This window comes from Sphaerodactylus townsendi, linkage group LG10 (genome assembly GCF_021028975.2).
Source record: "Sphaerodactylus townsendi isolate TG3544 linkage group LG10, MPM_Stown_v2.3, whole genome shotgun sequence".
In the NCBI taxonomy this organism is placed as follows: Eukaryota; Metazoa; Chordata; class Lepidosauria; order Squamata; family Sphaerodactylidae; genus Sphaerodactylus; species Sphaerodactylus townsendi.
This window is the reverse complement of record NC_059434.1, coordinates 80,461,859-80,478,421: the sequence shown is the minus strand read 5'-3', so window position 1 is coordinate 80,478,421 and position 16,563 is coordinate 80,461,859. Positions and strand designations below refer to the sequence as shown.

Genomic DNA, 16,563 nt, shown 5'->3' with positions numbered 1-16,563 from the left:
AGTCCAGGGGTCTGCAACCTGCGTCTCTCCAGATGTTCATGGACTACAAATCCCATCAGCCCCTGCCAGCATGGCCAAAAATCCCCCCCCCCGAGGGAAAACTGCATTCCCCCAAAGTAACTGGTTTTCAAACTGCTCTAACCCTTATGAAGTTTCTCCTTATGTCCAATCAAAACCTAACCTCTTGTATCTTAAGCCAATTGGCCATGCTGGCAGGGGGTGATGGGAATTGTAGTCCATGAACCTCTGGAGAGCCACAGGTTGCAGGCCCCTGCCCTAGTCTTACCTTGAGTTAACCCCCCTCCAAGTCTTTGACCTTTTCGGTGTGACAACCTTTTCAAGAATTTGAAGAGCATGATGCATCTATTTTGTACACTTTTAAATAGATAAACTGCATTTGTTCCTCTTGTGAAAACACAGCAGGAAGCAGAAAGTCCCGTGGTCCCACCTACCCTTGTAGTTACTTATAAAAGGGGAAGTGTTTATGGTTTGTTTATGTCTTAGACAGATTTTATTTTGTTTGTTTGCACTGTTTCCCAGTTCTGTAATCCTAGGACATTGTTTATTAGACGTGTATTGTGTCCAAAACTTTATTTCAGAAAAAGAGGAGTTTTGATTTACCTCCAACCTTTCACTCCTGTCAGGCAACTCAAGGATGCTTACAAACTCCTTCCCTTCCTCTCCCATGACACACACCTTGTGAGATAGGTGGCGCTGAGAAAGTTCCAAAGAACTGTGACTAGCCCAAGGTCACCCAGCAGGCTTCATGTGGAGGAGTGGAGAAACAAACCTGGTTCTCCAACTTAGAGTCCACCGCTCTTAACCCCACTGCACCACGCTGGCTCTTCAGTTAAAGCGGTAGACTGGGACGGCCTCCACCCAATCAATACTTACTTTGAAATCAAAGGTGTAATTTGTATAAGGCATCAAGTTGTTTTCATAGGCGCTCTTGAGCTGGAAACCGTGCGTGATCCTCCCTTCCGGAGCCACATTCTTCCCATTGCCGCTGAAGTTCATGAGACATTCGTTGTATCGCAACTCTTTGAAGTCCTTGTGGTTGTCAGCTACTATCCCATTGCTTAAATATTCCACAACACCTGTTGTTTTCAAGAATAGAAAGCCAATCATCACTACAGTGTATGGAGAAGGCGGTCCCAAGTTTAATCTCCAGCATTCCTGGGTAAAGAACCTCAGGGAACAGGAAACACCTTGTCCTGGGATCATGCAGAACTACACAAAAGTAGAAAATACTGAGCAGGACAGACCAATGCGGATTCTTTACAAGGAACATAAGAACATAAGAACAAGCCAGCTGGATCAGACCAGAGTCCATCTAGTTCAGCTCTCTGCTACTCGCAGTGGCCCACCAGGTGCCTTTGGGAGCTCACATGCAGGATGTGAAAGCAATGGCCTTCTGCGGCTGTTGCTCCCGAGCACCTGGACTGTCAAGGCATTTGCATTTGCAAAGGAAGTTCCGTTTGTTTAGTATGAGCCAGTCTGGATGGTGCGCACATTTAGGTGAAGGGAAACTCAAGTTTTCTCAGAACTTAGGTCCACAGATTAACAACTCCAATACTGCAGTTAACAACAACTATTTGTTTGGTTGTGGTGGGTTTTCTGGGCTGTGTGGCCGTGGTCTGGTAGATCTTGTTCCTAATGTTTCACCTGCATCTGTGGCTGGCATCTCCAGAGGTGTATCACAGAGAGAAGTCTGTTCCACACTGTGCCCAACAACCAGCTGAATCCGGCTGTGAAAGCCTTCAACAACCATTTGTTTCTTTATCACAGGTTATGTAAACATTTACCAAATAGTTATTATGGCTGGACCCATCCCTAGAGGTTTTTAAGAACCGTTGGCTGAGCTTACACCCCCTATGATTATTTGCTTAATGGGTGGATACACAATGTAATTTACCAATCTCTTGGCTACATGCAGAAATATACCGAAGCAGCGCTTCGGTATATTATCCCAGTGCTGAAGAGAGAACATGCTGACACTGTGTCTTTACTCCCCCCCACACCACCACCACACTTTCCCCCTCTGTTTAGAGCACATCGCTAGAGTCCAGTTTGCTCTTTCAGGCAATCCCAAGGCCTCAGGAATATGAGACTTGACTCTCTCCCCATAGGTCATCAGAACATCTGGGCATGCTTAGAACCAAACTGTAAGGCTGCGATCCAACACACGCCAAGGGTTTAGCTGTAAGGCTGCAATGCTGATGAAGGGAGACTCGACTCTTGAAAGTTTATACCCCGGAAATCTTGTTCGTCTTGATGGTGCTACACAACTCAGATTTTGTTCTTCTACTGCCAATCAACACAAGCTACCCTCCTGAAACTATTGTACTGTGTCCTTTTTCACAAAAAGACAGTCTTTAAGAAGAAAAAGAAGAGTTTGGATTTATATCCCCCCTTTCTCTCCTGCAGGAGACTCAAAGGGGCTGACAATCTCCTTGCCCTTCCCCCCTCACAACAAACACCCTTATGGGGAGGGAGCTCCGAGAAGCTGTGACTAGCCCAAGGTCACCCAGCTGGCATGTGTGGGAGTGTACAGGCTAATCTGAATTCCCCAGATAAGCCTCCACAGCTCAGGCGGCAGAGTTGGGAATCAAACCTGGTTCCTCCAGATTAGATACACAAGCTCCTAACCTCCTACGCCACTGCTAACAGCAGATGACCAAAAAAAGTGCATTATCAAAATGCCAAATTATGTACAATTCTTCCCTTTTTAAACATCAAGAATACATATATATTAAAAACACAGGGAATGTCTGCTTCTAGCTGTTCGTGAAACCTTTGCCTCTGCTAAATTTTCCACTATTTTTTTTTGCAGGAAGACTTAATTTAAACAGGAAACCCCAGCCTTTGCCAGCAACAGCTAGACAATGAAGAACAGATGAACATAGATGTTCAATAGTTACATTTAAGGTTAATGGAGAGAAGTCAGACAGAAGGTGAACTTGAGACTAAATCTCTAATTCCAGCTACGAAGCATTCTGAATTATCATCAAACCCATCTCTAGAGGACATAATCTAAATGTATCTCAGCTTTGAATCTGCTTCCCAAATGACACACACAATCTGGACCCAAGACCAATTTCACACATGCCAATAAATGCAATTTTAAGTACTTGCCCCTCCCTCACAAGTACACATGATAGGATTTTCATCTAAATCTACCTAAAAAGCAGTGTAAGTCATCTGAGGTTGCAAATGTCTTAGCAGACCAGGTGCTTGGGAGCAGAAGAAGCAGCAGGCCATTGCTTTCACCTCCTGCATGTGAGCTCCCAAAGGCACCTGGTGGGCCACTGCGAGTAGCAGAGTGCTGGACTAGATGGACTCTGGTCTGATCCAGCAGGCTCTTTCTTATGTTCTTATGTTCATCATGTGGCATAGGCAAGTTTGCTAGCACATTAGCAAAACTTGTGAATGATACCTGAAGACATTGTAATATTTAGATTCTGAATTGATTTTGACCCAAGACACTTCTTCATTGACTAGCCTGGATATTAAAGTTACCCATTCCTCAATATACATCACAAGCTGCGCTCCCTCAGAAGAGAAAATCTGCAGAAATAATTTTATCTTGATTTCTCCAAGTGCTTTGTTAGCTTTTTTAACGGCTCTCGAGTAATATAATCCTATTCTCAAGACCAACACTGCATTTCTGTGATTCTCTCTGCACTTCTACAGCCCTTTTCTGAACAGGGTGGCATTCAACTCTGTCCAAAACTTGTGCCAAAGTAGTCCATTTTACTATCAACAAGAAACTGTAGTCAACCCAGAAAGAAATGCCCCTTTCAGAGAAACAGAGTTGCCACAAATACATTAAAAGCTGCTCCATTATCTAAAGAAGCTGTGGGCGGGAGGGGGCTTCAGGTGTGTGTGTGTGGGGGGGGGGCTTAAATGTGGTGGGGCTTAACATGCGCTTACCTTTCTGACCACTTTCCTGACAAATCTTCTCTCTATATATAAAAATCTATCAGTTCGTTTTTCTGCTGACAGATAATCTCCCAAACTACTGGACCGATTGCTTTGAAATTTTCACACAACGTCGCGTTCACGTGGGGCCAGGTTTCCATACTGTTTCCACACCTCCTGTTGTGTACATGTCACAACTGTGGCCGTTATTGTGAATCTGCCACACCTGTGACAGTTGGAACCACAGTTCTGTTCCGCAACAGCGCCATCTGCTGGCCTCTGATACAAAGGGAACCAACCATGCCTTCCTTGAAAACCACTGCCTTATGGAGTGAAAAGGATGGGGCGGGCTATCTGCACATAGCCCACCCACCCTAGCGGAGGAAGGGGAAGGTGAAGGAGGGTCCAGGGGTTTGCTTGACCAAATGCTCTGAAATTTGAACACAACGTACCTCATGCCTCCCAGCGTGTTTTACGCTAGATAATTCGCCTGCAAGGGAAGGGAGTGAAAGGGACAGGACCAGCCCACCGGGACATGGCCCACCCACCCTAGCAGAGGAAGAGGAACGTTAGGGAGGGACCTGCAGGGTTGCCATGCAAGGGAACGGGAGAGAGGGAGGGGAGCGAGGGGCCCCTTGCCCCTCCCCTCCCTTGCAATCATTGTGCAATGACACATGTTCGAACCGTTCGCTTCCCCTTTTCTTCCTTTTCCACTTCTCCAGACTCAGCCACAGCAATGCGTGGCCGGGCATGCTAGTTTAATGTAATAATTACATGCTGCCAAGATATAACCAATGCATAGCAATCCCGCTTGAGGTTTTCAAGGCAAGAGACATGCAGTGGTGGGTTTTGGTTGTCTTCCTCTGTGTAGCAGCCCTGGCGACCCTTGCTAGTCTCCTAGTGCTAACTTGGGTTGACCCTGCTTAGCTTCCGAGTCTTGACTAGATCAAAGTCTTCATGGCTATTCAAGCCAAACAAATTTACACTATCAAAATCATTAAATATATTGTCTAAGGCTTTCACGGCCAGAATCACTGGAGTGTTGTGGGTTTTCCAAGTTGTATGGCCTTGTTCCAGTAGCATTTTCTCCTGACGTTTCGCCTGCAGATCCTCTGAAGATGCCAGCCACAGAGGCAGGCCATACAACCCGGAGATCCAGGAACGCGACCATACAACCCGGAAAACCCACAACACCCTAAAATCATTAAACTTCTTAAAAGGTCAAACAATACCTTGAACTCTCCTTTATGATGCAAACCACATAAAGAGAACATTTCCCACAATCTAAAACCTTGGTGGAAAGAACAGCCAAACGTAGTTATTTCTAACTAATAAAAACAGTGCATTGAATTTAAAGTCAAAGCAATCATTTCCAAATACCTGAATCAGGCAGCGAGTTCAGATCTGCACACAGCACCAGAGGGATGGAGCTCAAATCTGCTGTCGGGCTTCCAGGCCTGCCGGAGGCTTTCTCGAGGATACTTTTCAATTCGGAGACAAACATCATGGTCTGGACAAGTTTTACATCTGAAAATTCAGGGTCCCAATGCATATGGGCATTTGCTATAATAAACAGCTGGTTGTCTACTGTGTGAAGCGGCTTCATACCTAGAAGGCAAGGTGCAACTGTTAAAATCCCCAAGTTAACTCAGTTCCCCACCAGACAGACACATCAGAAAAACAAATACAAATTTACCTTTCCTGGACAGGCACTGCCAGCCCCCGTGGTCTGTTTGGGGCTGCGTGGCATTGTGGTTTGTTTGCACCACCCCCTTCATAAGCAAGGAGTCAAACCCCTACGTCTGGAACAGATCTAGTGGTGGTTGTTTGAAGCTGAAATTAAGGGAAGTTGGAAAACCCTCACAGAGATGCTATTCCATAAAGATGCCATCACGATATTACCTTAAACAGCTTGCAATGTTAGTGATGGTATGCATTCTTCCATAGTAGATAACATTATTAGGGTGATGCATGCCCTGATAACATCTAGATTAGATTACAGCAAAGTGCTCTATGTAGGGCTGCCCTTGAAGACTGTCTGGAAGCTACAGCTGGAACAAAATGCGGCAACCGGAATACTGACTGGAGTGGGTCGCAAGGATCATCTCTCTCCAAGCTTGTTCCAGATTTCCTTGCTTCTGATTTGCTTCCAGGCTCAATTCAAGGTGCTAGCATTGACTATTAAAGCCCTATATGGCTAGGGGAACATATACCTTGCTTGGTCCCATATGAAGCTACCCTCCACTCCAGTCATTTTTGGAAACTTTGCTTATGGGAGCCCTGGACATCTGAGGCTACATAGGTGACAAGCGCCTTCTCGGTTGCAACTCTGAAACCCCCTTCCCCAGGAAGACACGTCAATTTTCCTGTCACGATCTTCCACCACTGGGTGAAGCCTTTTGTTTCATCAGGAGCAGCAGTGGCGTAGGAGGTTAAGAGCTCGTGTATCTAATCTGGAGGAACCGGGTTTGATTCCCCGCTCTGCCGCCTGAGCTGTGGAGGCTTATCTGGGGAATTCAGATTAGCCTGTGCACTCCCACACACGCCAGCTGGGTGACCTTGGGCTAGTCACAGCTTCTCAGAGCTCTCTCAGCCCCACCCACCTCACAGGGTGTTTGTTGTGAGGGGGGAAGGGCAAGGAGATTGTAAGCCCCTTTGAGTCTCCTGGAGAGAAAGGGGGGGATATAAATCCAAACTCTTCTTCTTCTTCTATATACCGCCAGTAAAATCTTACATCACTCTCCCTGTTCGCATTGTGTTTGTATGACTATAAGTTTTTACTGTACTGTTAAATATTTTATATATACCTTTTAAATGCTGTTTTTGGGGTGAATCATTTTATTCAGGGTAAACCAGCAAAGCGATCAGTTTATCGTGCGCATATTGCTGGGGAACCATCTCTGCTTCGGACCTGCCTTGAAAGAGGTTTCCATAAGTCAGCTGTGACTTGATAGCACTTTATTGTTTGCTACCTCGGGTTGTTAGAAACGTGGAAAGGCAGCATACAAGTGCTTTATTTGGGTGGGAAGGAGGCATACAATGAATAAATGAATAAATTAAGAACATCAAATATACAGAAGATGATGTAGAAGAGGTAAGACTGAAACAGGGGAAAAACATTCTCCCTGAATAATTTATTTATTTATTTATTTATTGTTTAAACTTTTATACCGCCCCATCCCCGAAGGGCTCTGGGCGGTGTACAGTATGAATACAATATTAATACAAATAAATAACTAAAACCATTAAAACAGCGGTAACAACAATAAGAACAATAATAATAGAGGCGTCCGACTAACCCCATTTTTTAAAAAATTCTCCCCGGAGGAGGAGGACAGGTCCCAAGATGACAGGCCCAGATGTAAAGGGCCCAACTGGGGTTTATTCAGCGGCTGGTCCCTCCCAAGGCCCGGCGGAACAGCTCCGTCTTACAGGCCCTGCGGAACTCATTGAGGTCCCGCAGGGCCCTGACAGCCGGAGGGAGAGTGTTCCACCAGGCCGGGCCAAAGCCGTAAAAGCCCTGGCCCGTGTGGAGGCCAGCCGCATCATTGAGGGGCCAGGGACCACTAATAAATTGGCCTCCACAGAACGGAGAGGCCGTGCAGGGACATATGGGGTGATGCGGTCTCGAAGATACGAGGGTCCCAGGCCGCGTAAGGCCTTGAAGGTCAGCACCAGCACCTTGAAAATGATTCGGAACTCTACTGGGAGCCACTGCAGCTGGCGTAGCACAGGCTGAATATGATCATAACTGGCGCTGCCTGTGAGCAACCGCGCTGCTGCATGCTGAACCAGTTTTAGTCTCCGAATCAAACGCAAGGGAAGGCCCGCATAGAGCAAGTTACAATAGTCTAACCTGGAGGTGACCGTTGCATGGATCACAGTGGCTAGGTCCACCTGGGAGAGGAAAGGAGCCAACCGTCGGGCCTGGTGGAGATGAAACAAAACAACCCGGGTTATATGGGCCACCTGGGTCTCCACTGAAAGAGAGGAATCCAGGTGGACCCCCAGGTTGCGCACGGAGGGGGTCGGCGCCAATGTGACCCCCTCCCACACCGGCGGCTGGAAAATCCTGTCCTCCCCCCCGCGGCCAAGCCAAAGGATCTCCGTCTTCGATGGGTTCAGTTTTAACCTGCTCTGCCGCAACCAACCAGCAACCGCCTCCAAACACGCTGGAGAGCCGCAGGGGCGGCGACCGCTTCCTCCATCAACAGAATGAGCTGAGTGTCATCAGCGTACTGGTGACAAGTCAGCCCAAAACTCCGTACCAGTTGAGCAAGGGGTCGCATATAGATATTAAATAGCAGCAGGGATAGTAAGGCCCCCTGGGGTACACCGCAGTCAAGTGGGCACTTCCTGGAGGCCTGATCCCCACACCTCACTTGCTGACTTCGACCCCGGAGAAACGAGGCAATCCACTGAAGGACGGTGCCCCGCACCCCGGAGGCGGCCAGGCGGTGGGTCAAAAGGTCATGATCGACCACGTCAAACGCTGCGGTAAGATCTAACAATACCAGCAGCGCCGATCCGCCTCGGTCAAGCTGAATACGGAGTGTATCTGTGACGGGCGACGAACAGTCTCCGCCCCATGCCCAGCACGAAGCCGGACTGGAAGGGGTCAAAGTCGATGCGCCATCCAGAAAGCCTTGAAGCTGCTCCAGCACCACTCTCTCAATTACCTTCCCAGAAACGAAAAGATTCAAACGGGGCGTAATTGGCCAGGTCACTCAGATCTAACAATGGTCTTTTTAAGAGTGGGTGGACCACTGCCTCCTTCAACCCATCCGGGAAGACTCCTTGCTCAAGGGAGCCATTGATGATACTCAACAGGTGGGGTCATAGCTCCGCCCTGCGGGCACGGATCCAGAGGACAGGTAGTAGATCTAACAGCAGCTAAGGTCCTGTCAACAGCGGCTTCGGAGAGCAGGGAAAACTAGGCCAAACAAGGGCCTGAAGACAGCAAGGGAGTCTCCAGTTCACCAATTGTCGTCAACGGAGGGAAGGTCCTGGCGGAGCTACTCTAACCTTATCCGGGCAAAGCTCATAAAAGCCTCACAGCTAATATTCAATGGAGAATTTGTGGACCTCTCCGACAGGGAGGTTAAGGACCGAATTATACGAAATAATTGTGCTGGGCGGGAGCTAGCGGATGCGAGAGAAGAGGAGAAGAAAACCCTCTTCGCCTCCTTCGTCACCACCTCATAGGCTTTCATAAACGTCCTATAAGATGTTCGCGCAGCCTCGTCACGAGATTTCCTCCACACTCGCTCTAGACGTCTAAGCACCCGTTTCATATGGCGCAGCTCCTCTGTATACCATGGAGAGCGCCAAGAACGGGGGCGTAGAGGACGCCGGGGGGCAACAATCTCGATGGCATCGGAGAGCCGGGAATTCCAGTCCTCCACCTGCTCATCGAGTGTGCCGGCGGGTTCAGGGTCCCGCAGAGCATTCAGGAAACCAAGTGGATCCATAAGTCTCCGCGGGCGGGCATAAATTAGCCCGTCGCCTAGACAGGGGTGTTGAGGCGAGTCCACCCGGACCTTCAGGGCATAATGGTCGGACCATGGCACTCTGTTAACAGAGGATACGACCAAATTCACCCCCGACCCGAAGACCAAATCCAGCGTATGCCCGGCCTCATGAGTGGGGCCAGAGTTTACTAAGGAGAGGCCTAGTGTCGCCATGGATGACACCAGCTCCGTGTCACATTATGACATCAGAACGATGAATATACTGGTTGGATCCCTGCAGAGTTTTCCCTATCAGTTTCCACAGATTTTGGCGGGCACTTACCAACTCCAAACAGTTCTTTGTGCACCTCTAACACGACAGCCACTCCAATGTTGTCCTTCGTCATCACTCTGTTCAGCATAGCTTCCGATCCTTCTGAGTTGGCCATCGCTACTTGGTTGAACTCAACTGTGTGCTTCTGCACCAATGTGAACCTGGAACACAGGAACCAGGGTCAGCAGCCCCCCAAGACACCCCCCCTTTCCCTTTAACAAATGGTCCCCCGTCCAACCGAACACTTTCTCATGGAGGAAGTCACAACACAAGTTTTGTGGGAAGCCTAAGAGCCTGATCAAACCCCACAGTGGTTGAATCACCACTGACTCGGTTTAAGCCTTCCAACAAAGAAACAACCCGTTAAGTGTTAACTTGTGTGTAACACATGGGGTCCCTTGCTTGGGGCCAGGAACTTCGTCACTAGCTTTTGGCTGATATTTCGACCGGTTATTTATTTGTGTTTAAAAAAATATTCCTAAGGAGCAATAAAAGGCCTGTGCCAATCAGAGATTTTTATTTATTTATTATTGTTTGGGTGTGCTTTTTAGCAAATAATTATTATACTGGAATAAAATTGCTTCCCCACTACACCACTGTTCTTCCTGTTCGCCTCTTTACTCCAGCTGGTGTGGCCCTTCTTTTAATTGCTGGTGCATAAAAGTTTAAAACAATTGCTATTTAGAGAAGGGGAAGTAAAATGCCAGTAATCTAAAAATACCGCTTCTCTGCTAATACTGGGTGTTTTTCACAAATTTTGTATATACACATACTGTATATTTACACAATGTGTGTGTATAGTGAGTGTGTGTGTATATATATATAGAGAGAGTGTGTATATATACAATATATATATTGTGTGTATGTGTGTATATAGGGTGTGCGTGTGTATATATATATATATATATATGTGTGTGTGTGTCTCTCTCTCTCTCTCCACACACAGACACAGACCCAGACACACACACCTGGATAGTTCAGGCTAGCAGGGGTCTGCAACCTGCGGCTCTCCAGATGTGCATGGACTACAATTCCCATCAGCCCCTGCCAACATGGCCAATTAGCCATGCTGGCAAGGGCTGATGGGATTTGTAGTCCATTAACATCTGGAGAGCCGCAGGTTGCAGACCCCTGCTAGCCTATGCTTGTTAGATCTTGGAAGCTAAGCAGGGCTGACCCTGGTAAGTATTTGGATGGGAGGAAGTCCAGGGTTGTGAGGTGGAGGCACTGGCAAACTACCTCTGAACATCTCCTGCCTTGAAAATCCCACCAGGCCTTGCCATAAGTAAGATGTGACTTGGCAGCATTTACAGATGGATGGATGGATGGATGGATGGATGGATGGATGGATGGATGGATGGATGGATGGATGGATGGATGGATGGATGGATGGATGGATGGATGGATGGATGGATGGATGGATGGATGGATGGAAGATAGATAGATGGAAGATAGATAGATGGAAGATAGATAGATAGATAGATAGATAGATAGATAGATAGATAGATAGATAGATAGATAGATAGATAGATAGATAGATAGATAGATAGATAGATAGATAGATAGATAAGATGGATAGATATACTCTTTTTCCACCAAAAGATCTAAGTGTAACTTTACCCTCCACATGCTGGACCGCACGAGGACCCAGGCGGGGCATTCTAAAACAAAGGTGATCCAGCATGTGGAGGGTAAAGTTACAATTCTACTTAGATCTTTCGGTGGAAAAAGAGTATAGATACACATATAATCTCCATATCAGTTCAAAAACAGATGCTGATTTATGAAGTATCAGAAAAATTCCCTTACTTTTCTGTTTTGAAGAATATTGCACAACCGTCCACATGCTTCCGTTCCTGCTCGGACATGATTTTGGCACGTGACTTTGGAGAAAAAAATCCATCATATCCACGCTCTTTTAATGCTGGCAGAAAGAGGGTGAAGTATTGCTCGGTTTCTACTTCCTAGAAATAAACACAGCATGGCATTGGAGGAAACTGTGCTGAGAAAGCAAGACTGCCTTTCATCTCAGTCTGTTTCTGGGCCTTCTCCTGTTTGGCCTCGGCCTTCTCAAATATGGCCTCACGGAAAGGATGACATAGTCATGGCTCCTGGACGATGAAACAGTTTTAAAAAGGGGCCGATATAAGCCCTAACCAAAATGTTTTAAAACTGCTTCCAGGATGAGAGAACAACTCTCTTTTGCATTCATACCACAGGAGCTCAAGTACATCTTCCACTAATTTCACATCTTGCCACACTTAAAAACAGAAGGGTGCAGAGGCGGAGCGCTCACTGGGATATGTGGCGTCACATGTCCTTGGACACACGCCAGTGCCGGCATGCCTCCCACACCCCTCCCCTCGGTCCCACCTCGCCTGGTCAAATAAGCAGCCTGGTTGGGCTGCTGCCGGCTAAGGTAAGGGGGGTGGGGGGTGTACGTATGCTTGAGCAGGTTGTTCTGGCACTTCCTTGGAAGTGCGTGCAGCGAGGTATAGTGTCATATTCTGCGTGAACGCAAATAGGTTAGATATAGGAAATTTTATATTCCAGCAGGATGTTGGTTCTTTATCAGCCCCTGCCAGCATGGCCAATTGGTCATGCTGGCAGGGGCTGATGGGAATTGTAGTCCATAACATCTGGAGTGCCAAAGGTTCGCCACCACAGGGCTAGGATCTCAGAGACACTATACAGCTAGGAACCTCAACAAGTGATTTCGGGAAGTCTCTCTTTCAGCCTAATAAGCATAAGCATAAGCATTTGATTGTCATTGTGCACGCACAACGAAATTTACACTAATCTACCTCATAGGGTTGTTGTGAGAGCAAAATGGTAGATGAAACTACCATATATGCCATCCCAAGATCCTTTGGAGGAAGGGGTGGAGATAAAGCTGTAACTGACAGACACAAAGGATTATTCCTACTATTCTTCAAGAGAAATTGAGAGTGTGACGTTTTGACACCGTTACCTGAAGGCTAATGATATCTGCATCCCAGTTAACAATTTCTTCCATGATTCCCTTTTTCCTGTACTCCCAGTTTAACGCCCAGGATGGGCAGTAGCCATAGAGCTGTCGGGTGGCATATTTATCACACAACACGTTGTAACACATGACGGTAAACGAAGCTGGAAGGAAAAATGAGAGCAAACATCTAGTGGTTGAAAAAGGCAAAATACTGTACACGTTTCAATTGCAGCATCCCTGCCCACCTTTTCCAAAATGCTGGCGCAAAGCAGCTCTCTCAGAGAAACCAGCGGTTCCCAACGTGCCACCAGGGGTATGTGCCAGAGCGTTTGGGGTACACGAAAAAAATTATGTAACGGGTTTGAAAATATGGGGGCACAATTTTAGGGAAATGGGTTGCCAAGGGCTATGTGAGGTGTTTTTTTTAAGGTTAGGAATCACTGGTGTAAACTATAAATAACAAATTATTATTTTTTTGGTGAATAATTTTTATTAGGTTTAAAATATATAGAAATTATTACATCCGTTTAGCATGACTTGTCATTTGGGAACAAAACACAACAGAAAAAGGAGCAGATAATGATGAAACATAGAGAGTAGAAAGCAGAGAAGGTAAGAGTAAGAAAGAAAGAGGAAACAAGAGTAAGGGTTTAGAAAGGCAAGAGGGGACTTGTATTTCCATTGATTATAGAAGAGGAAAGGATTAGAGATAGAATATGAGAAAGTAACATGAAAGGATAAGAGAGGGAAGCAAAAAAGAAGAAAGATGCATAGAGGTGAGGGATAGGGGAAAGGGGGGGAGAAGGAAAAAGGAGGTGACAGAAGAAGTTATCTAAACATAAAGATTTAACTGGTTAATAACATTTTACTTCTGATCTTCGTAAGAGATGAAGAGGAGTTTCCCATCTTCAGAGTTTAAATAACACATTATTAACTTGACTGTTATTTTGTTTTAAAAAACCTTTCAGAAGAATCCAGTAACACAAATTCACTTAAGTCATTTCTTCTACATAACCAGGATACCCATTTGCTTGTACAAGGAGCTGCAGTTAGGTTCTGTTTCATTACCTGCTTAACTACTTTGGAAAAGAAACAATTTGGTTTCATTCGTCTGAGAAAAATTGCAGATAACTTCCAATATTCCTTGGGTGCATTATAATACCTGGAATTTCAATGTTCTGAAATTGTGTTATCCAATTTGATTGCTTTGTTTATTGAACACCTCATGTAAGCCCTTGACGATCTGGGACCAGCGTACCTGCAGGACCCCCTCTCCTGTTATACCCCTCAGAGAGCTCTTTACTGTGCCAAGAACAACTTGCTGGAGGTCTCTGGCCCAAGAAGTGTCCAGTTGTGGTTCTGTGCCACAAGCTAGAAGACTTATAACTCCACCATTGCTTATTCAGTATCCAGCAAGAGGAAAATACATGCATAGGGATAAGTGTTTCTTCCTACCGTGTTTCCCCGAAAATAAGACAGTGTCTTATATAAATTTTTGCTCCCAAAGATGTGCTATGTCTTATTTTCACGGGATGTTTTATTTTTCCGCTCCACAGCTGCATGCTCTGGTGTTCTGTTCGACGGGCAAGCTTCCAAACAAAAACTTTGCTACGTCTTACATTCAGGGGATGTTTTATATTTAGCACTTCAGCAAAACCTCTACTATGTCTTATTCTCAGGGGATGTCTTATTTTCAGGAAAACAGGGTATTTCTGTCACAGGCAGCTGCTCAGCTACACCGGCATAAATAAAATAAATCAGCAGTGCTATTTTTCGCGAGTTGATAAGAGCAGATGTTGCTGTACATTAGAAAGGCTGACCAAGACTTGAAGCACACGACGTTCCAAATTCTGAAACGTCTCCCATTTCCAGTCTCATTTCTTGCCCATTTATCCGATTCCTTCTTTACAGAACGTATGTAGTTCCCCCTCCCTTATTTTCCCCTCCCAACTGCTCCATCAGCTAAGAAGGCAACTGGTCCCCTGGCACTCAGCGAGCTCCTCCCCGCAACTCCCAGGGGGAACCAGGAACCTGATTTCAGTTTAAAGTAAAAGCCAAGAAGAGCTTTCTGTAAGCAAAGAAGTCGCGTTACGTATCCAACTTGACGTACAGCCTTAATGGCAAGAAGGCTGCGTGTTTTACCTGAGGGCAGAATTTGGTCTCGTTCTTTTAATGTAATCCACGGCCTTGGAGGCAGCTGCTCTGGATGAACTGAAACACGAGAAGACAACAAACATGAAATGGCGGCAAGAACCCACCTAAGCATCTCCGAACTGAATGCCGCAGTGGTCTGATTCCACACCGAGCTACAGAAACTGAAAAAATAACCGAACTGAAAGGATGAGGTGGAGGGGATAGCAGAGAATGCTTAACTGGAGTACTTTTGAGGATGACCTTTCAGGATGACCTATATCAGTGGTGGCGAACCTATGGCACGGGTGCCAGAGGTGGCACTCAGAGCCCTCTCTGTGGGCACGCGAAAACAGAGTCCCCCCCACCTAGGCTGGGGTTGTGATTCACCCGTTGGAAGAGTTGCACTGTTGCTTCAAAGCAAAGCCACCGACTACCACCAAGCTTACTCCCAAGTAACGCATGCCTCAGAGCCAACCGTTTTTTTCTAGACTAAAACCTCAGTATTCAGGTTAAATGTTGGCACTTTGCGATAAATAAGTGAGTTTTGGGTTGCAATTTGGGCACTCGGTCTCGAAAAGGTTCGCCATCACTGACCTATATAGACAGAAGGCTCAACCTGAAACGGCTGGGATGCCTCAAGGGACTACTTAGCTCCTCCTCTCAATGGCCAAGCTTCGGCATCGGTCTTTCACAATTGCGGGTTGGGTCGGGCGTGATATGACGCCGCACTCAATCCCCCCCTGGGACCGCTCGCATCTAACGGTCTCCAGAAACAGCCGGAAGACGGGCGCCGCTGGAGTGCAGTCGCCGCCTTCGCCGACTTGTCGGTCTGTGGTCGTTTCATATCGTTGCCGAAGCCTGGGGATACCTCTCCGCCCCGCGCCGAAGTGCTTCAGCGTCGCAGGGCAGGGGGCATGTCCCCAGGCCTCGGCGACGCGCTGGACGGCCACAGACATGTGGTAGGAAGGGCTATGGTGCCTTCGGGTCAGCTGCCAAGATGGCAAGATTACCGTGCTCGAAGCCGCCGTTTTCCGAAAACCTCGCTGGGGAAGCGAGGTCGGAAAACGGCGGCTTCGCGCCGTGAGGGGGGAGCGAGGGCAGCGCGGCTGCAAAGCAGCTGCACCCCCTGTGCGAACGACTCCCAGGGCGCCATATTTGGCCCGTGTGGAAAGGGCCATTGGTACCCAAGTGCACTCTACTTTTTCTACATCAGCAAACACTGAGAGCCCAAACAAACTGCATCTCTTCCAAGGATCCCTGTAATGTAAGCATCACTTGTGGTGTCGACAACGGCTCTCACGGCCAGATTCAACTGGTTATTGTGCTTGGCGTTGTGTAGCCGTGGGTTCTCAGATTAGCTCTTAACGCTGGCTTGAAATTCGTGGTTGGTATTTGTCAGAGGTGTATCACAGAGAAAAGTCTGTTACAAAGTTTAACAGACTTTTCTCTGTGATACACCTCTGAAGATGCCAGCCACAGATACAGGCGAAACGTTAGGAACAAGATCTACAAGACCACGGCCACACAGCCCGGAAAAACCACCAAAATCACCTGTGGTGTTTCACTATGGGAACATTTGTATTTATATATTTATTTAAAACTGTTATTAGTGGCCTTTTCCTCTTAACCAGAGCTCAAGGTGGCTTGCAAACATAGATAAAAAATAGACAAAAATATATTAAAACATAAAAGCAAAACTTACAAACACAACTCAGCTACTAAACTTAACTAAATGCAGTCATCTGCCTCTTAAAAAT

General features: G+C 46.7%; 1 protein-coding gene across 1 annotated transcript in view; it reads right to left on the bottom strand.

The window, feature by feature from the left end:
• Positions 1–16,563, bottom strand: part of CNOT6L (CCR4-NOT transcription complex subunit 6 like) — a 59,065-nt gene that overhangs the window by 913 nt on the left and 41,589 nt on the right. Inside the window, exons 6-11 of the mRNA XM_048509481.1 lie at positions 14,816–14,884; positions 12,677–12,834; positions 11,515–11,669; positions 9,715–9,866; positions 5,302–5,529; positions 895–1,097 (exon numbers count right to left, since the gene is read on the bottom strand). Of these exons, the coding sequence (XP_048365438.1) occupies positions 895–1,097; positions 5,302–5,529; positions 9,715–9,866; positions 11,515–11,669; positions 12,677–12,834; positions 14,816–14,884 (965 nt within the window). The remainder of the gene's footprint in view (positions 1–894; positions 1,098–5,301; positions 5,530–9,714; positions 9,867–11,514; positions 11,670–12,676; positions 12,835–14,815; positions 14,885–16,563) is intronic.